This window comes from Spea bombifrons, chromosome 1, assembly GCF_027358695.1.
Source record: "Spea bombifrons isolate aSpeBom1 chromosome 1, aSpeBom1.2.pri, whole genome shotgun sequence".
NCBI lineage: Eukaryota > Metazoa > Chordata > Amphibia > Anura > Pelobatidae > Spea > Spea bombifrons.
The window spans coordinates 14,600,288-14,621,257 of record NC_071087.1 but is presented as its reverse complement, the minus strand read 5'-3'; the positions used below and the strand labels follow the sequence as shown (position 1 = coordinate 14,621,257).

The 20,970-nt window shown below is 39.5% G+C and overlaps 1 protein-coding gene across 1 annotated transcript; it reads right to left on the bottom strand.

The window, feature by feature from the left end:
- Positions 1–732: 732 nt before the first annotated feature.
- OTOP1 (otopetrin 1) lies at positions 733–15,672 on the bottom strand. The gene is made up of 7 exons (XM_053458280.1): positions 15,580–15,672; positions 14,838–15,189; positions 13,181–13,317; positions 6,536–6,594; positions 4,057–4,187; positions 1,813–2,735; positions 733–1,023 (listed from the first exon to the last, which is right to left on the bottom strand). The coding sequence occupies exons 2-7, from the start codon at positions 15,175–15,177 to the stop codon at positions 853–855; spliced, it is 1,761 nt and encodes a 586-aa protein (XP_053314255.1). The 5' UTR covers positions 15,178–15,189; positions 15,580–15,672; the 3' UTR covers positions 733–852.
- Between the last annotated feature and the right edge of the window lie 5,298 nt (positions 15,673–20,970).

Sequence of the window (20,970 nt, the reverse complement as noted above, 5' to 3'; positions counted from 1 at the left end):
ACTTTAAGGAGGATAATGTTGATAAATACATGAGTAACATATTTCCTATTGGAAGAAACTGGATTCCAGATTTGTTAATATCAAAACTTCTCAGTGTCGATACTCAAGTCCCCCAAACAGTGCATGTATTCTGAATCTCATCCAAGGAGCAGGATTTAATAGTAAGTTGTTAGCTTTCAGATCTGTCATAGTTAAAGATATCAGCCTGAGCATTCTACCCACAGTCAAGTTTGATCTTTTGCGATCTCTTCTGTGAAGGACAGGAACAGCTCCAGCTCATGCAATGTGAATCTGTAGCCAGTGATTCTGAATGCTTATGGTCCACTGTACAGAATGATAAAGAGAAGGAGGAAGGGAGAAGAAACAGTGTCATCTTTAAAACAAAAAGACCTATGGCCCTTGGCACACTGAAAGAATTAAATAAAATGTACAGTCTTTAATGCTTCCAATTTGTTATATAATAAATGGGGAAAAAGTGGGTCCTCAATGTGAGTTTATACAAATACATGACAGCTCTAGAAAGCAGGTAGTCTAAGCATAGTATTCATATGAATGTACAGGCAGACATGCGCAATTATATGGCTGCATTTGCTTTTTCAAGTATGCATACTACTTACTCTGTGACTAGAACATTTGTCAGTCAATGTGTACAACACTCACTTCTTTATCACATATTATATAGGATAACTGTGGCTAGCAATATGTTAGCCTACTGTTTGTATAATTAATAGGTTTTGTATAATTAATAGGTTCGGGGCAACGCATGAAGGTTTCATGGGCTGAGGCTGGTATGGATTTCTTACTTGCAATTAAACCATATTTTTCTTTATGTATTAATGAACCTTTAGTGATCTATGTTTTACAGTAAACTTCAAAAAGTGAAGATGCTGAATGCATACGGTAGAAGATTGAGAAAGGCATTGCGAGATTAACAACAATAATCCATGGTTCAAAACCAAACACAACTTCCTCCAGTCCATTGTCATATTGGGGACGACAACCGAATGCAGGCGGGATCCAAAGCTATAGAAGAAAGAAAAGAACAAAAACATCAAAGTTAATGACGGATAAAAGTGCTTCACCCCATAAAGTCCACCAAATTTTTCGAAATCCTGGAACCCTAGGCCTTACTTGTTCTTTGGCCTCTTATGATCAGCCTTTTTAGCCTCATCTCTATATCATGCATGGTTAAATCCCCACTAACCTCTGCCTGTTGGAAAACTATTCCACTTATCCGTTACCTTCTTAACAAAGAGAGAAGCTTTCTAATGTCTAAGACTCTGGTTTCTTCTAAATGCATTTGTCATCATCTTAATAAGTAGATCAAGTAGATAGTAGCATTTGGCTCTAGAAAGGTTAATAATCAATGGGGTACAGTCAAGGAGAGAGAAACTTTCCACTCTTGCTGATCTCAAACAAGGTGATGCGACAAACTAAATCGGAGCATTAGTATCTACTGGCACATAAAAGAGCAAGAAGTATCGTCATTTATGATTTAGCCCAACCCATAGACACCCACCATCATTTTATCATTCCTACAGAACGACTATGTTTGCAGATGGTCCAAGTCGCTTTATACTATCATCAAAAATATGCTTTAACATGATTTTGAAGTTTTTGTATCAATTAAATAGAATTTATAGATGTTTGTCTAAATTAGAAGAACATGTTATTTTTTGTTTATGTTACTATTAATTATAATGTGCTTTTTCCTGGATGATTTGGACTAAATGCTAATATCTATATCACAAAAATTATTTGAAGCTCAAAAAATAGAGATAAAATGATAAAAATGATGTAAAAAAAACTTACCGAAATATTACAAAGGAAGAGGAACGCTGCAATATTTTTTAGGATTCTTCTTTTCTTGTTGAGCTTTGTAGATCTGCAAGCCTGGATTGCCACACTAGATGGTGAGAGTCTAATAGAGTTATTATTTTCCTGATTCTTCTTATTCTCCACACAGCCTTCACCTAGAGAGAGTTGCGAATTTGACAAGTAGGGAAATTCACTGCAGATAGTAACCGCTTCACTGAACACTTCATAGGAAGGTGTAAGCGATAAGGTGCTTCGGCTGGACATGGAAAATATCTTCTCAATGGCTTTTTCACTGGTTTCATCTTCTCTTCGATGGATGCATTCGATAATAAATAAGTTCTGAATGTATTTCTCGATAATTACGAGTATAGAATAAGGCAGGTTGTACCATGCGTAGCCAGGGTGTGTCTCTGCGGAGATTATTGCTAAAATCGAACCCCAGGATATGAGCCATGATCCACAAGATGAACCAACTAGTAGATCAGAGTCCAGTTTCTTGGCAGGGCTTTCGCTGCCGTCCATTGATTTATTTTCCAGTCTGTATATGATGAGCCCAATAACAGCCGCCGTGCACATAAGAGTCAAGACTGTGATGGCGTATACATAAAACATAGTAAGTGCCATTTCGCTCTTACTCTTTGAACGACCTATTTGGATGAGATAAACTACAAGAACAGCAATGGTTGTCGTAAGCACAAGTAACCCCACGATTGTGCCAGCTGTTATACCATGGAACTTAAAGTGAATTTTCTGTTGCTGATGGTGCTTTACTCTGCGACCAATATTCTTCCAGAGAACATACAGCATTGTTGAGGCCAAAATATGATATTCTATTGTAAATGGGTAAAGGTAGTATATTCCTTGTGAAAATATGGAACAGACACTTGAAGTACAATTGCATTCAGGTGTATGGAGATCTATAAAGGAAATATTAAAATACCATTAGCCGGAAAGGATTCAATATTTTTGTAATTGAGTGACTACATGAATTTTCAGCCCTGAAAAACGACAAAGTTGCGAAGGATGAACCTGTGTCAGCTATATTGTCCAAGAGGCCCATAGAGATGCTGACAGAACATACCTGTCATGCCATGCTTTACTACTGGGTCTCGTGGGTCATGAAGTCTCTGCTTATACACTAAAGTTCCAATTACTGGACATTCAAGTCTTTTTCTTCTCTTTGGGTACTTCCAACAAGTTGATACTAAACATTTGCTTAATCCTTGGAGGACAAGTGAAGGAGTAACAAAGGTCATGTTCTATGTTCTTGATAGTCTAGCATGACCAAACCAAAACTAAGTGCACCTTAATATGATATCAGATCCCTTTATATCCCGCTATATTTTCTCTGTGTTGTAGCTAACAGGGCCGGCCCAAGACTTAATGCCGCCTGGGGCGAAGTTTAAAATGCCGCCCCCCCCGCCGACGCCGGGGGGGCGGCATTTTAAACTTCGCCGACGCCATTATCTACCCTAACCCCCCCCTGTTTAAAGGTACTTACCTTTAAACAGTCCTGCGGCGAGTCTCCCTGCTCTGCCACGGTGCCGGCTTGTAATGCTGAGCGCCGGAAATTGACGTCACTTCCGGCGCTCGGCATTACAAACCGGCACCGAGACCGAACAGGGAGACTCGCCGCAGAGGAGAGAGAGGCGCCGAGAAGGTAAGCGAAAACCACTCGGCGCCCCTCTCTCTCTCCTCCGCTTAAAAAAAACCCGCTAAAACGCTTGGGGCGGCAAAGTGCCGCCCCTTCAAAAGTGCCGCCTGGGGCAATTGCCCCAGTCGGTTCCATTGTAGGGCCGGCCCTGGTAGCTAAGCAATGTAAGGGAAAAGGGAAGAGAGCTGTACCATGTTGAGTGATACCTTCTTCCTAGAGGGCTCTAGATAAGGCTATGGAATGACTGCTAGATGGCATGTGTTCGGGTTTTGCACCTTCTGAGAGTCACTGTAATGCACTTGGCTTAGTGTTGCTGTAGGTCACTGATACATTTTTGATCATAACAAAGAAGGATCATGTTAACATGTAGAAACAGTGAACTCGGAATGCCAAGATCCACTTAAGAACCATTAATAAAAGTGTGTATAAAAACAATAATACATATAAAGTACTCATCGCTCTGCTTCTGAATTACCTGTTCAGTCAAACTTTGAGTACAGGAGAGCTTCCTATAACCTTTTAAGTTGTGGTATAGGATACTACCCTTGTTATTAAATGCATGTTTCACCTTCTGATTATCTTACCCATTGTTATATTTGAAAAGCCAAGAGTGATCAGCCTTTCCTTGTGTTCATTCAGTTGGTGCTTTGATTCAGTTAATATGCCATTGGCCCAGAGAAGGAGGTTGGTGAACACAGCATGGATTAAACCAAACCTAGAACACACGTGATATACAAACGTTTATTAAAAAGGAGATGTGCAGCATTAATAGAGACCATGGGCCATAATGGTTTTATTCCAAGACGAACGCAATATCCAGCATGCAGTCAGCATCAATTAGGTAGAGTGACACAAATAAGCATAATTGTAATTTTCCAGATTTTTCAGATGTTAATAATATAAGCCTTATGGTCTCAATGGCTCAAATTCACCTCTCCCTGACTCCTATGCAACAGGACAAGGGATTCAAATGTAAAAAAATGTAAAAAAAAAAAAAAAAATACATAAAAATAAATGAACGTTTAAGTAGCCCAAGTAAGGGGAACAAGGTCCATCCATGTACATTTCAATGATGTTACGTGTCTGTTAGAAATACCTTCTAAACCAATTTTCAACATCAAAATTCAATATTTTGGAAAGCAACACCGAAATACATTCTCTAGAATCTTTAGGATCTAAAATTATATAATAAGATATTGTATCTAGAATTAAGATATACCGTATTGGCTCGAATATAGGCCGCACTTTTTCCCCCCACTTTAAGTCTTTAAAGTGAGGGTGCGGCCTATATTCGGGGTCTAGCGCGCCGGGCAGGCAGCGGGGTTAGGATACAGATCCCCCGCAGTGGTGCAGGGGACCTGCATCCTACTCCCCGATACGCTCAGACAGCCTCCCCTGCCAGCACTTCCCACGGGGGGAGGTGCTGGCACGGGAGGTTGTCTAAGCGCATCGTGCGGACCGCCCCCCCCCCCCGGACTTACCGGAGCAGACTCCCAGGTGTCTTGTGGGGCCGGCGGGGGACATCTACGCAATACAACTTCCGGTGCCGGTGCCGTATTGCGTAGATGTCCCCCGCCGGCCCCGCAAGACACCCGGGAGTCTGCTCCGGTAAATCGGGGGGGCGGGGGGCAGAGGAGGACAGTGGTAGCATATCTCGGGGAGGGAGGACAGTGGCAGCATATCTCGGGGAGGGAGGACAGTGGTAGCATATCTCGGGGAGGGAGGACAGTGGCAGCATATCTCGGGGAGGGAGGACAGTGGTAGCATATCTCGGGGGGGAGGAGGACAGTGGCAGCATATCTCGGGGAGGGAGGACAGTGGTAGCATATCTCGGGGGGGAGGAGGACAGTGGCAGCATATCTCGGGGAGGGAGGACAGTGGTAGCATATCTCGGGGAGGGAGGACAGTGGCAGCATATCTCGGGGAGGGAGGACAGTGGCAGCATATCTCGGGGGGGGACAGAGTGGCAGCATGTTTTTTGGTGCTTTTTTTAAAGAAAAAAACTTTTTCTTTAAAAAAGCACCAAACTTTTAGGGTGCGGCCTATATACGGGGGCGGCCTATATCCGAGCCAATACGGTATTACCGTAGATCCTAGTGTAATCCAATAATAAGAGGTATTTGCAGAGGCAGCAAAGTGTACTATACATGTATGACAGTCTATATGTCTTGTTATATACATACATGCGCATGCAGCAGTAAAGTGGCATGAGCACATTAGAAGTATTCAAACTAAAAGGGTATGAGAATATGGAAAAGGAAAAAAACAATGCAGCGCTCTATTAAGATGGAGTGTTATACTTTTTGGGGACAGCGATATAGTGGACCTTGTCAACCACAAATTTATGGATAATAGATCAACTTCAAAGTCACTTAATACAAAATAGTGATTAGAATTTGTGATTCTTTTTGAATAATTTGTAATCATTATTTTATTTAAACTCATATGTGTTTTGATTGAAAACCATAAGTCATCTCTATTGGCCACACCTGCCCAGGTTGCCAGGAGCTCCCCTTCTTTTGGGGGGGGGGGCAGGTTAACCGGCCATAGAGACAGGGCTAGCCACAGACAGGCTTTGGTGGGCGGGGAGTGAGGTGGGAGGAGACAAAAGCTCCCTGCCTAGATTGACAGAAGAGTTTGACCCAGAGACCCAGGGAAGTAGGGTCCCACCCAGAGACTCTGCTTCAAACCTGAAGAATTCTCAGATATTGTTTTGGCCCATTTAAGAAACCAGATTAGATAGCCACCTAGACCAGCAAGCTATATGGGGCAGTTTTGGGGGTCAAGGTATGTCAGGGGTGTAGTCTGAATGAAGTTGGATCAGGAATGAAATGACACTTCGCTATTACCATATTCAGTAAATAGGTTATGTTTAGATATCCTAAAATGTTTTCCTTTTTACCTATATCTGAACTCTAGGTGGAAGAGTAGAGTCAGTAACAATAGTTTGCAAAATCAGGATGGGATGTAATTAGCAGGACATACATCATTGAAACAGTTTTCAAGCCCCCTTAGCATGAATGAACAAAAAAACTTACATTTCCAAAAAAAATAACTGTTTACCTTTCAAGAGTTTTGAAGGACTGGATGATATCCTTAGCATGAAACCATAAAAAATAAACCTAGGAACAAAGTAGAACAAATTGTTAATTTATCCGGTATTGTATTTGTGTCAAATATACATTTATTATTATATGCAAATCACTGATATTGGTATTGGTATCACATGCATACCTGACAACTCTCCTAGTTTTGCCTGGAGACCACGTCAGGCCACAAAATCTTTTTATTGTCTCCGGTGCTTCTTTGATCCAGTTCATCCTCTCCTGTCCATTCCCATTTGTCTCTCCTTTCTTCTTTCTCCTCTCCTTTCTTTATCACCGCGCCTCTCTTCTGTCCTCCCCTTTCTCTACTCTCTCTATTCTCTCTCCAATCTCTCTCGGCTTCCCTCTTCTTTCACTCATTTATTTCTTGTCTAAGCCAAGCATTTTAACTGTCACAAGTAAAATCACAAGCATGGTCACACCACTGGCCATACCCTCAGGCAAACCTCTCAGAAAGGATCCAAGAAATGGCTCAGAAAACAGTGGCCTTCCTCTGTAAACTCAACACTTCCCCTTTTGGTCCCACCACCTTTTCCTCTTGGATCTTCATCTCTCCCTCATTGTATATTAAATGTGGGTACTTAGAACCTACTTGTATATTTTGCCAACTATACTAAAAAGATCACATACACTCAAATTGTTTGAATTAGCATATGGTCAGTCCATGGCGTGAACATTAACGCCACAACAAGGCTTCAACCGCATTCACCGTTTGCACCATACATTCAATACAGTGCCAGCCTACATATCAACACATCCAATCTTTTATACTAAATGGCTTACTGACCATTATGGAAACTGTAGTCCACGGTAGCGGGAGTGTCAAATTTAGCCATTAGGGTTGTAACCTTTTCTTCCAAACAAAATACTGGCCATAGTCACAGGTCATGAGCAGTCCAAGGGGATGAGGCCAAAAAAGGGCTCAATTCTTGCTTGTTTAGACAGTGTATGTAAACATACATAGTTTAAATTCAATCCATCTTATGCATAGCATTGTGCATAGGTGACAGTAATCTGTAAGTGCCATCATTCCCCACAAACAGTTTGTCACTTGCCACTGCTGCTTATGTCTACAAATAGATTATCAGTGTCATCTTTTTCTCCAAACCACTTCCTAGTGCCATCTTTATCCCAAAACAGTTCTCAGTGCCATCTTTGTCCCCAAACAGCTTGTCTCTGGCATCCTTATACTCAAACAGCTTAACAGTGTCATCTTTGTGAAAAACAGCTTAGCAGTGTCATCTTTATGCCCAAACAGCTTCTCTTTGTCATCTTTGTCCTCAGCTAGCTTAATAATGCCATCTTTGTCCCCAGCTTCCCAGTGCCATGTTTGTGCTCAAACTTCCCAGTGACAACTTTGTCCTCAATCAACTTCCCAGTACCCTTTCTGCCCCCAAACAGCTTTCCAGTACCAACTTTATTCTCTAAAATCTTAACAGTGCCATCTTTGTCCCAAAACAGCTTACCAGTGCCATCTGTATCCCCAAACAGCTTCTCAGTACCATCTTTGTGCTCAAACAACTCCCCAGTGCCAACTTTGTCCACAATCAACTTCCTAGTACCATCTTTGTCCCAAACAGCTTCCCAGTACCAACTTTGTTCCTTGAAATCTTAATAGTGCCATCTTTGTCCCCAAACAGCTTCCCTGTACCGTCTTTGTGCTCAAACAACTCCCCAGTGCCAACTTTTGCCACAATCAACTTTCCAGTACCAACTTTGGTCCCTGAAATCTTAACAGTATCATCTTTGTCCCAAAACAGCTTCACAGTGCCATCTGTATCCCCAAACAGCTTCTCAGTGCCATATTTGTGCTCAAACAACTCCCAGTGCCAACTTTGTCCACAATCAACTTGCTAGTACAATTTTTGTCCCAAACAGCTTCCCAGTACCAACTTTGTTCCCTGAAATCTTAACAGTCCCATCTTTGTCCCCAAACAGCTTCCCAGTACCATCTTTGTGCTCAAACAACTCCCCAGTGCCAACTTTTGCCACAATCAACTTTCCTCGTACCAACTTTGTTCCCTGAAATCTTAACAGTGCCAACTTTGTCCACAATCAACTTCCCAGCACCTTATTTGTCCCAAAACAGCTTCCTGGTGCCAACTTTATCCCCAAACAGCTTGCCAGCTTACCTGGCTAATGACTTTTTTTACCCTGATTTTGCCTTGTTCACCCCAGGGCTCCATGTGGCCGAATCTTACTGGTTTTGTGGAGTCCCTCCCCAATAATTTTGGGGTGTCGTGTGACTCAAAAAACTTTGTGGGCAGCGCTGGTCACGTACATCATTGATAAGGCAGGGTCAATTATTCTTCAAGTGGTGTACGAGCAGGCGAGTGGGGTGGCTTTTTATGCCGCCCCCTGTAAAGGGCTGCCCTAGGCATATTCAGCCTAGTCCAAGATACAGTCCTGAGCAAGCTCAGCAGTGAAACTGCTTAACAGGGTTCTTGTAGCCTCCATCAGACATTAATGCATATGATAGCTTTATTTTTTTCTTCTGATGTTTCCTTTGTATGCATTTGTTCTGTTACCTCACACCCCAGCAATTTACCTTTCTGGAGATGTTATTAAATGCATCTTTAGCTCAAAAGTACACATGCATAAGTACATACTTGCATGAGAATTCAGTGGTGGTTAATGTAAACTCCCATGCCATGTGCATGCACAGAACTCCTATTGACTTTAATAGGATCACTTTCCTATAAGTGATAGACAATGTGGGTAATGGACAATGGACAGCTGCAGCATCTTCAGCAGGTGTTTTTAATCACTGCAGGTTATTTTTGAATATCCAGTAATTCCTGGTGAGGCTGTGTGGGACAGTATACTGTCCCTTTAACATACCCTTAAAGGAGAGAGATATAAAGGTATGTCATGCATTCCTATCAGGCAGAAACGTAAAGGTCCGCCTCTACTACCACAGTAAATCCTGGTTGCCCGTTCTAGAATCTTCACTGATAATATTTACTGAGTATCAAATACTGCTTGCCCTGGTGATGCCGGCTGCAGACCCAGGTTGTGAAGGGCACCTGTACTGCTTTTATTTAATTCTGGGAGGTCTCAAAACAGGGTGGCCCGGACATAGACAGGTAACGGCTTATCTGATGGACTATTCTAAGCAATCAGGAAAACATGGTCACACTATTCTTCAGACACACAAGACAAGATATAACCTAATTAACCTATTTATGATTTACCGTACTGTTGATATATAAAATAATCCATTCTACTGTTCAATTAAAAAGTACTGTAAGTGCTATAAAATAAGTGAGCATGTGTCTGATTAGAATTCAGATAGAACCTCCATTGAGCCTTTAGAAAAGGGGCCCCCTGGACCAATAGGGAAGGGGGTAATTACTGCTGGCCCATGCACAGGGCTGCAGTCAGGGCCCCTTTCATTGGTGGGCTTGGGGAGGCGTGTCCCGTGGGCAGCTTTTGGCACCTACGGGGCTAGGACTCTTGGCTTGTTGGGGTAATTATCTGCCTGTTGGGCTTAGTGCTTAACAGCTGGCAGGTCATTTTAGAAATGGTTGTGTGTTTTACCGCTGGCTTGGGGAATGTTTATTCTAATAAAGCTGTGGCCAAAAGCCCTACCCCACCAATGTGTCCTGTGTCTTCATTTGGGGTACTGGGGTGGGTAATTTTTAGCCCCCCGGTTATGGACTTAAGCAGTCAAGTGTTTAGTAATTACACAGCATCCACCAGTCTGCTCCTCGGATAAACTTTTATTACAAAAGACAATTAAAAAGTCACTAGTAGTTTTCTATAGGAGCCCAGTTTGATGGTACTCATCTAAGGTGCATAGAGGTAATATAACCCTAAGTTTGTATAGTGTTGATTATAGGAGAATCTAAAACATAGGGAACATTTGGACACATTTTTCTTCTAAAATATCAAGTCATATATTCCAGAAAACACCAACTTTTTGTGCATGTGCTTAACCAAGATAATTAATATTCCATGTGAACTGCGATGTCCACATAAAGCCAGGGCATGGAAGAGCAGAGAGTCTTGAAATGGGATCCCCCACAGCCGCTCAGTATATACTAAAGCGCATTATGTCTTTTTCACTAATTAGCTGTTCTACTGACAAATACCACATTACTTTCCCACTGTGAACGTTCCCGGAAATTTGTTGGCTTTTATAGGAACTACGGGCTGGATTATATTACCTGTGATAAATGTATCACTATTTTAATCTCCAAATGCCCATAGACAACAATGGTAATTTTAAGTTAAAAACCACTGCTAAATTGTTCTCAGGTAATCAAACCCAGACCTATGTGCTTTCTCATTTTGGCCTTGAAACACAATCTCCCCAGGGGAAGGCAGGCAAGACTTCTTATACACTTATCCACAAGGTGGTAAGGAAGACTGATAGTATCATAAACATAAAAGGCTACCTAAAAAATATAAAATAATCTGAATATCTTAATGTTAATTTAGGCCAATTCATATTTTATACTTTATTTGTATTAAATGTTCTTAAATATGCATATATTTTTGGAAAAAAGAAATGTATAGTATTTATCTTTTAGAGAACATCGAGATTGTTTTTCAAATAAAGCACAAATGCGGGGGAAGACAAGGGGGCCATGTAGGCTATTAGTGGACCATTGCTTATCCAAAACCTTCATTGTACAGGTCAGCGAATCAAATAAACCTGCCAAATGACATATCATCCTATTGGATGGTTGGACTCCTGCACCAAAGTTCTCAATGGGCCATTTGGGGAGATTAAAGTTGTGTTATGGAGGTCAGTGGAGACCTCTATTTTATTATTTTAGCTAATATGAGGTACCAATGTCATCCAATGTCATAGGATGTCATATCCTGGTGGTCTCCACGAGAAGACAGGCAAGAGAGGAAGAGAGGAACCTATTTGGTAGAAGCTGACTGGTGAGGACAAGGCCACGGTCCTCAGCTACTCGAGGTTAAAGCTCAATCCTTTAAAAGCAAATATTTAAAAAAATGTTACAAAAAAAACCATAAACCACAGATTATTTGCAGTTCCATATATGCCGTATCTACAGTAACAAAGCCGTAAGATAGCATTACACACTGACTGGATCCTATCTGCAATTTTTTTACAGGCTTGTCATGCAGCCCGTTTTGGTGAATGTGTGTTCACAGCTGTCAGGTTAAAAGGTAACAGCACAGAATAACTCTTATACCAAAGACAATATATCTCATGTTGTAGTTTGTTATAAAAAAATGCTTTAAGAGTATATCTAGCTTTTTTAACAAAAAATATTTCAGGATGAGATTGGTAGCAGAGGCTCCACCCTTTTACAGAAGCGCTCCGGGAGGCCAGGATAACCCATCAGGTAGCGGAGAGAAGCAAACCAAGAATCTAAGAACAGGAAGAGGCAAGATAGGAAGCAGAGCTGCGGAAAAGGAGGTGGGGACACTGAAGCGGCTGGCCGAGAAGGTAATGAGACATTGAGGGAGAGAGCATGAAAGAGAGTATTAGTGAGGGTATGGTTCCCAATGGAAAAAGCCTTCTTAATTTCGACCGAACCAAAAGAGTAGGAAACAAAATGAATTGTCCAAAAACGAATGGACCAGAAACTAACCGGAAAATGTGTCTGAATAGTTTTTGATCCATGTGCACAAGTGTACATTTATATAGATTCCCTTGCCAATGCCATTGATAGGGTTCTGCTGGTTAAAATTATGAACCCTACAGTCGGGGGAGTGCACATAGTGAGATGTTAGTCCATTATTTACAAACATGTCCAGTTCTCATGACAGTCCAGGTCCATTTACTGAAGTTCTCCGAGAGGTAAGTGTTGCCGTCCGGACACTGCTCTGAACTTAAGTTCAGGCAGTGGCGTGAGATCCATTATCCGTGAATGTAAATTGGTAGCATATAAATTACTTATTTCATGAAGCAATAATATAATTCTCATAGCTAATATACCAACATTAAAAGTTGGGTCAAACATTTAATAACAGAGCGTGCAACCTTGGGCTTACCAGTTTCTGACTATCATCCTCAGATAATGACCAAGAATAATTCATAAAAAATAAAGATATACGTGGAATAATTAATAAAATTGTAGTGGGAAGCAGCCGTTTCAAAAACATAAAATATGTGTGATTTCTGTAAAGGTTAGACCCGATACCTGCAAACAGCCTAGTCTACATAATCCAATTCTGGACAGTTAGTCACAGCAATTAACTATAGAAACTGATCAAAAATACTGGTGATTTGCACTAAGTGATGCAAATCCTTCGATATGTCTTAAAAACTTTACCGGATTATACAAGGAGGTCTGCGACACAATGAACAGGTACAGGGTAATAACAGGCTTAGAGAAGAGTTTATAATGAAAGGAGCATGCGGGAGGAATAGGGAATACCTACCAATTACAGGAGAAGGGCTTATTTCAGAAAAAAAAACAACAAAGGGGTAATTCATTGGGCTATAGAGCGGAGCCAAGCGGCCATGCAGCATAATACAAAATTCAGGAAATATAAGATATAAAAGAATAAAAAAAAATTAAACTGCAAGCAAAATCCATGTACCCTGTGAAAAGTGTGATCCTTTCAGTAATCGTATGAATTGAGATGAAAAAAGTTTGGAATATAATCCTATTCTTACCTGTAGTAGCGTGTGAACGGTGTGTGTCACAGGAAAAATGCCTTCGGTTATTGATAAACACTCAGAATATCCGATGTAATAACCGATTTTGAAAGAATCCAAAATAAGAGTTATCACCGCAAACAACGTAATACCGCCTTCCAGAAAATAGAAAAAAAATAATTATTATCTGATAAATATTAGCATTCAGTTACCCAATAAATGGTTTAACGTGTTGTAACAAACTGCTACATGTTTCTGTGTAAAGCGGAAAAGCAGATTCATTGCAGGAATGTTGATTGAAAGACGCAATTTTAGGTTCTGAAGCAAATCACCAAATCAAACATTGGCTCAGTTCAAATATTTCCTTTAAAATGTTCGAACAATGATGACGGGTATAACGCATTGTTCACGGAAAAAAAATGTAAATTTTTTCTCTGGTATTTTATATGAGAAAGATTTTGCACAAATGTTATGTCGACGTTCATATACAGTATTCTCATTCCAAACGATGTTGACCTTTAACCTCCAGATAGAGTGAATGAATGAATTAGTGAAATGAACCAGTAGTGTGCTTTGTTTGCACATGAAAGTTTGGAAGTTTGCATTCCAAAAGCCTTTCCTCTTTAGGTGCGGTTCAGGAAGGGAACTTAGTGCGCGCCCAACATGCCAATGATCTGTACGTAGAACATAGAATTTGGCAGCAGGTAAGAACCATGCAGCCCATCTAGTCTACCCATTTTTCCTGATATAAAGACTCAGAACCTTAATCAGTCCTTGAGCATTGAGTCTTAGGTTCATGATCGCTTTATGTCCATCCCATGCAGGCTTACATTCCTTCACTGTATTAGCCTCTACCACATCTGCTGGTAGGCTATTCCATTTATCTACCACCTTCTTAGTAAAGTAAAAGGTCCTTAAATCTGTAAACCTGTTAAAAGATACCTAGGTGTCTACGTAATGATAAGGGCTGGAGATAGAATAGTGTTTCTTACCCTGAATGCTTGGGAACTCCAATTATGATCTATGAACTACAAGAGGTCTCCTGGACAGTATGAGGTGGTCCTCAGGATGTTGCAAGGAATATGAAAGAGATACCATGTGTTTTGGAAAATATGTAATGTATATTATAAAGTATGGGCAGGAAGGAATGCCTTCTTAGCTAATATTTTAAGGTTTGGATTTTAGTTAAACTAAAGGTAAGCTATTCACATAAATATGCTATGTTTTATTTTTTTATTATTGTAAACATCAATAAGAAGGGAAGCAGCCCTTGATTTCCAACACACTTTAATAGTTATAACCGAACAAAAACCGGGCAAGCAACTAGCACATAGGATCCTGAAAGTGAAGTAAAAAGAAAAATAAAAAATTCATTCGGGTTCTATTTGTAATAAAAAAAAACTCTACAAAATGGGGTATAGATTGTTCTGCTGTCGTCAGAATGAAACGTGAAAATAAAAACCCAAAATATGTGTGTATATATATATATATATATATATATATGTTATTGTTCGGTTATAACTATTAAAGTGTGTTGGAAACCATATATGTGTGTGCATATACAGTATATATATATATCTGCAATCGGTGTACTAAGCACAGTGCTACTAGTCACTTAATAAACATACTAGTTATTTTTCAGACTCTTTTGATTAAAAGACAAGAGGTCACTTACATCTTAACCATCTTGCTCCAGCATCAGTATCTTTCTCTATAATTGATCGCCTCCGGGTGTAACTTCCAAAAATGTACCAGAGCATCCAGATCAACTGAATTAGCATCAGCGTGATTAGGTAAGACAGCAGGTCTCTGTCTGTTATCCCGACGGCGTGAATTGCCCAGGCAAACATCAACAGCAGCCCAGCCAAGAAGATATTGAACCCATACTGACTGCTCAGGATCTCGGCGTTTTTCTGGGGGTAGTTACGGATTAAATTCAAATGTAATTTCTTCCCTTCTTTTTTGTTCTGCTGATCTGAAGAAGACAAAACATCAAGTTTGTTTTCTTCTGCCATGACCTTTTGTATCTGAAACACAAAATATTTTTTTTTAGCGTTTTTTGGTGAGTTACATCATCTGCTAAAAACTAAAAAAAAAGCAAATTAAAATATATATTTTTTTAAATTGTATTCAATTTGCTGAACAAAATATTTATTAGAGTGTGTCATAGATTCAATTAACAAAATGTGCTACTGATATTTAATTATAATTTTTTTTCTCGAACCTTTTAAATTATTAAACTATTTATTATTAAAGGACATTCATAATCTGGAGATATATATATATATGTGTGTGTGTGTGTGTGTGTTGTGGACATATCAATGTGAAACACCAGAGCAAACTGGGAATAAATCACAGCGGTAAAACATTATGTAAGTAATTTATACAAGGGATCAAATAGAATATCAGTTTCTTACCACATCCACAGGATTATCCGGAAAATGTCTTGTTCTCCTGTGACACGAAGCAGAGGAACTGTGTCTGCCTTTCTCAGGTGGGATTTTCTGCTCACTTTTAGTTTCCAGCTCTGACTTTGATCCCTCTTATAGGGATGGTTTTGTTGTAGACGTCAGAAGGCAGGTAGATAGGATTTCAATAGCAACACCTAAGCGCATTGTGGACAGACGAGGGATTCTCGTAGCCGTCTACCACAACAGAAAACAAATACGCTGCTCTGCACTCAAGAAGCGTGCATATAGCAGTATAAAGAGCAATTCTGGCGCAAAGGGGTAAAAGTGGAGTAATCGCCATAGCAGACAAGATGGGATGTTTTAGCTGATCACGCACATTTTGTATTGCTTTTTCTTGTATATAACCCTGAACATTCCTAGCCTTTAAAACACATTGGCTCACACGGTACTACTGGTGCCCCTCTTTTCTAAGAACTCAGAATGTTTGGCGGATATGAGTGTGTATAATGTGTATATAGATTAAATTAAGTAAATAAAACAAATTCTTCTTCTTACCTCGCTCTGCTACATAATTAATTAACTATAGGTTAGTATTAGTAAGGCCTTTCCCCTCCATCACACCTCCTGAGCAGAAAGCAGTGGTGTAACAACAGTGGTCGCAACTGCCATTGCCATTCTTCTCGTGCCTTTACAGCTGTCCTCCCTGCACACCAAGTTAACATAGCTAACCTTTGTGGTGCTCACACAAACATTGTATACAAGCGGCTGGTCTAACCACGTTAAGTGACCCCGCGGCAAAAGTGAGGCTGCTCTCACAGTGTATAAGCACCACAGAGAAAGCTGCAGATGAGGTAAGGAGGTGCGAGAGGGAGTATGTATGTTAGACAAGCTCTTTGGGGAGAAAGATGGCATTGACAAGCTGTTAGGGGACAAAAATGGCACATACAAGCTATTTGGGGGCCACTGAAAAGCTGTTTCAATAAACTAACAAGCTGTTTGGTTGCAATGATGGCACAGACAGGCTGTTTGGTGGCACTTCTTAGTGGCAAACGTGGCAAAGGCAAGCTGTTTGGGGGAAAGATGGGACAGGTCAAAAGTAGCATATTCCTGGTGTTGGGTGGCAGATATGGCACAAATGCTTTTTGGGTTAAAGATGGCACAGACAAGCTGTTTGGGGGCTAAGGTGGTAATCACAACTGTCTGGGGGCAAAGATGGCACATGCTGCTCCAGGCTGTCCTGCCATACCAAGGAGAGAGATGTCCCTACAGATACAAGATCCCATTATCTGCATTATTCAGATATTTAGCAGCTTTTATTGTGGCTTAGTAATAATGATAGCCGTTTTGTTTATGGAGAATAGGAGGAAGGGACAGTAATGAGCCAAGTCTTCAGTCCTGTTTTTGCTTGTCTCTAGAAACAGTCCTACTGAAAATGGTCAGCTCAGTTTATATATTTGTTCTATTATTCTCTCAAGAAACAACAGGAACTTCACACACAGATTCCTGCAATTTTAAATGATTTCTGATTATCAGCGACTCATACAAGGTTCTTAATGTATGACTACTGTTTGGATTTGGTTAGCTTGGTTAGTTTCTCCGATTAAATTATTATTCCTCTTGCCTCTTTAGTAGTGTGCTTTAATTATTATGATAATGACCGTTATAAAACTGATTAGCTGTTGTGTTGGATAATTGAGCTGATTTAGTTGTATAGTAGAGTGAAAAAAAATAATGTAAGGGGTGGGCTGGAAAGGGGGGGTCAATTGCCCCCTGTGCTGCTCTGATTTAAAGAATTTGCTAAATTTGTTTGGAAATGTAGAAAATATATGTGGAATACAGAATTACATGTCGGAATATTGGGGGTAAACTGATATATATATATATTACATATCTTCAAGATAAAGTTCAAGCTGGTTATAAGGTTGTTAATTTAACTTACCATAATTATAGCAAAATAATAGCACACCCCCCCCTGCAAAAAAAGTGTCCCGACTCCAGGCACTTAAAGGGTTAAAATAAAGATTGCCTTTTTTAAAAATTATTTTTAAAAATTACAGTGGATCCAAAACAGCATTTGAAAAAAGTAGAACCAAGGGGAAAAACCAGAATAAAACAGAAGATAAGATTTATAGTAACCTCTGTAAGATAAATTCTGCAGAAAAACGTACGCTTACAGAGGGACAAATATATTTTTTTTCCTTTTGGGATTGTCACAGGTGGAGTTCTAGAGAGATCCTATAATTTTAGAAGTAGGATATCGCTAGTTCTCTGATTCTTAGTTGTGAAATGAAGAGGCGAGTAATGGTTCATTGTCTGGCGTGCCTCAAAAGTAGAGGCAGATAATGATTTAGAATAATTAGATTCAAAAGGTTATCTGAGGGCAATTAAAAAGGTATATGGGTCTAGGTGCAGTAATTTATTAAATATTCTCACTTGTTTCTAGTTAAATTCAAAAAAGTATCTAAATGTAAATGAATTCTTAAGAAAATGTGTAACCAGCTTTATGAAAGATGGACTAAGCCCTAATTGCCTGCTATAAATTGCTGACTTTTCAGTAATTGAGACGTGGATTACAGCTGATGTAACTCCCATTAAGAAGTTCTCATGCTAAAGAAACAAAGTTCCTAATAGCCTGATGCTTAAAAAGGGCTCTTCACAGAATTATGACAAATCTGCAGTTAAATCTAGCCTGGCAATAGATAACCTCACTGCTTGCTGAATCTTCAGACCCAATATAAATAACAGCAAAAACGTCAGTGTGCAGGCAAAACCATGTAAAGTACACGGTGGTTACTTAGCTCTATGAATTTTTTTACTCAATCACATATTCCCAAATGTCGAGTAATCACCACTTCAAGTGGTTATTCACTTAATTATTACAAAGCCATACGTAAATCCGAGTAAGTCCTTACGTGTGCAGCTGGTGAGCAATCAAATCCAAACTCATCCATAAAGTGGAGACAGGCTTGCTTCATACGCCCTCTTTGGGTACTGGGGACCAAAGTCTTAGCATTCCTTTAATTAGAGTATGTATTTTTTACATCGTGTTCCTTTACAAGGTTTAATAGTTTCGCACTTGACCTTAGTGCATTGTGTTTACGAGCGTGCCACGTCAATATCACCTTCATGTAGATGAATCCGTCTCCCATGGTTTAAACTACGTTATAGGGATCTTTATAACAATGACTTTACAGACCTTAATATAATACCTTATTATAGTAATGGTATCATCAATTATCAATTATTTGATAGAACTGTTGAGAAAGTTGATATGATGCAGTCCAAAAATGAATGAGCACCAACCTTTTGATTGGCTGTTTAGGAGATATGCCTCAATCATACCAAAGGGATCTCCAGATTCTTCATCAGGCCCCAAAACAGTGAGTTAGAGCTCCCAACCAACCAATTAGAAGAATGGTGATCTGTTAAGATTCAAGTTAGGACTGAATCTTACCAGAATGAAATAAAGCAAATCGAATACATCAGATGTAATATGAATGCTTAATGAACACAAATGGACAAATACAAGAAAAATAAAGCCTCCTAAATAGGTAATAGGTAATATAATAATAATATAGGGAACAACCCTGAGTAACCGAAGCAAAACAATGGTGATACTCCCATCCGAAATTATAAAACATATTTAAGTCTCTAAGACATAAGAAAAACAAATAAAGAAGTGAGAGATGTATAGTATTGATTATTGCAGCAAGACTTTTAAGATAACTTAAAACCGAATGTCAGTTTATATAAATATTTCCCGTTCCTCCATGTATAAATACTGCTTTTGGTCTGAGCTTTAAACAAAAAAACGCAGTAATATAGTGTAATGTTTCCAAATACAGATATGTGAGAAACATATAAAAAATGAGAGCAGCATACTGCATGTAGGTCAGCCCTTTAACCCCGTCACGACAAAGCTTGTACATGTACGCGCTCACAATGCATTGTCACTAATGCGTTTAAGGACAACCCGTTGTCCTTAAGGGCTTAAAGTATCTGTGCTTTAAGGGAAACCACCTCATAGAGGGCTTATGTTTATACGATCCGCAGAGTAGCAAATGGTCTATAACTACAATTACGAGCCAAATAGGAGAATATGCAGGAAATTAGTATACAAAAAATGATTAAAGTGTGACAGCAATCTATATTTCCTGGATTATGTTTGCAGTAAGAATAACAGTAAATTAGTATTCCAACGTAATTGGTTCCTAAACTTGTATTCACCAGGCATTGTGTGCTCATTATAGCCAAAGGATGCCTTACACGTGATCGAATAGGTGGGACTTTTTCTTTATTCGAGCCTCTCGCCCCTATGAAGCTTATTGCTACATAATTGAAAATCAGGCCGACAGCATGCCAAACGTAGGGTGTACAGAACCATGATACATCTGAACTTTAGTCGTAAACACATTCAGATGCAAACTATCTGTGCTACGGATTCAAAGCTCTTTACAGGATTACATAAATCCAATTTGTGATAATTTATGGCAACATCCCATCTGTTTAAATATATCCAAAACGTCTTCCTTGGCCTTTGATATGGGAATATTAATGAGTATTATCCTCTGATGTATTTAGTTTTACAGCCTAGTCATCCAGGTGTAGTCAAATGTCCCAGTATAAAGTAACATTCGAGATTAGACGATACACGTTAACGGGTTACTGTGTTTAATTTTGGATTAAGAGCTTTTGACAGCTCGTATATTACTTCTTCATTAAATATTCACATTATGTGCCACCTGTGAAAAACTGTCCCAAACCACACAAAGAAAAAGAACCAGTCAATGACCCATATGCCACATAGTGTTTTGGAGTACATAACAAAATGTAAACACGCAAAAGAACAACCGCAAGCTTCGCCAACAAAAATGAATGAGTAAGGAGTGTCGTGCAACAGATTTCCGTTAGCGCTTATAGCCTCCGCAATACTATTCAGTGTTGAAGTTAATAGAAATGAAAAATATATTCCTTTATGTAGAAAGCACATTCACATTATGTCTTATGAGTTGGATTTTTCTAAAGGTCCACTTCAGCCTTACTTTCTAGAGCTTTCATCGAAGCTCAGCACATAGGTGACCTTTTTCTTATAAGGAAACAAGTCATTTGCAGATTAGCAATACAGAATTGCTCATTAGCAGCCCGCAGGCACACTGCACTCAGTAGTAAAGCTCTAGGTAACACAACCATACAAATGTATGAAAACCGGTTGGAAGCATTGTAAAAACCTGCAAATTTGAATAAAAAATACAAAAGTTTTAATAAGTTTTGAAAACATAAAATTAATTTCCATTTCACATGTCACTTAAAATCTTTAAGTCACCTACCGGTAATTACTGTATCATTAACCCTTGGTAAATTTCTTACACAGATAAAATGTATTATTCATCGTGAAAG

What these genes read in the sequence shown, in the direction of transcription:
- OTOP1 (XM_053458280.1), bottom strand. Translation starts at nt 15,177, where the DNA reads ATGGCAGAAGAAAACAAACTTGATGTTTTGTCTTCTTCAGATCAGCAG. An exon ending in TGGAGCAAGATGGTTAAGAT is followed by an intron (nt 13,318 to 14,837) that starts GTAAGTGACCTC and finishes ATTTTCTGGAAG; the next exon opens with GCGGTATTACGTTGTTTGCG. An exon ending in TCCTTCAAAACTCTTGAAAG is followed by an intron (nt 4,188 to 6,535) that starts GTAAACAGTTAT and finishes CGTGTGTTCTAG; the next exon opens with GTTTGGTTTAATCCATGCTG.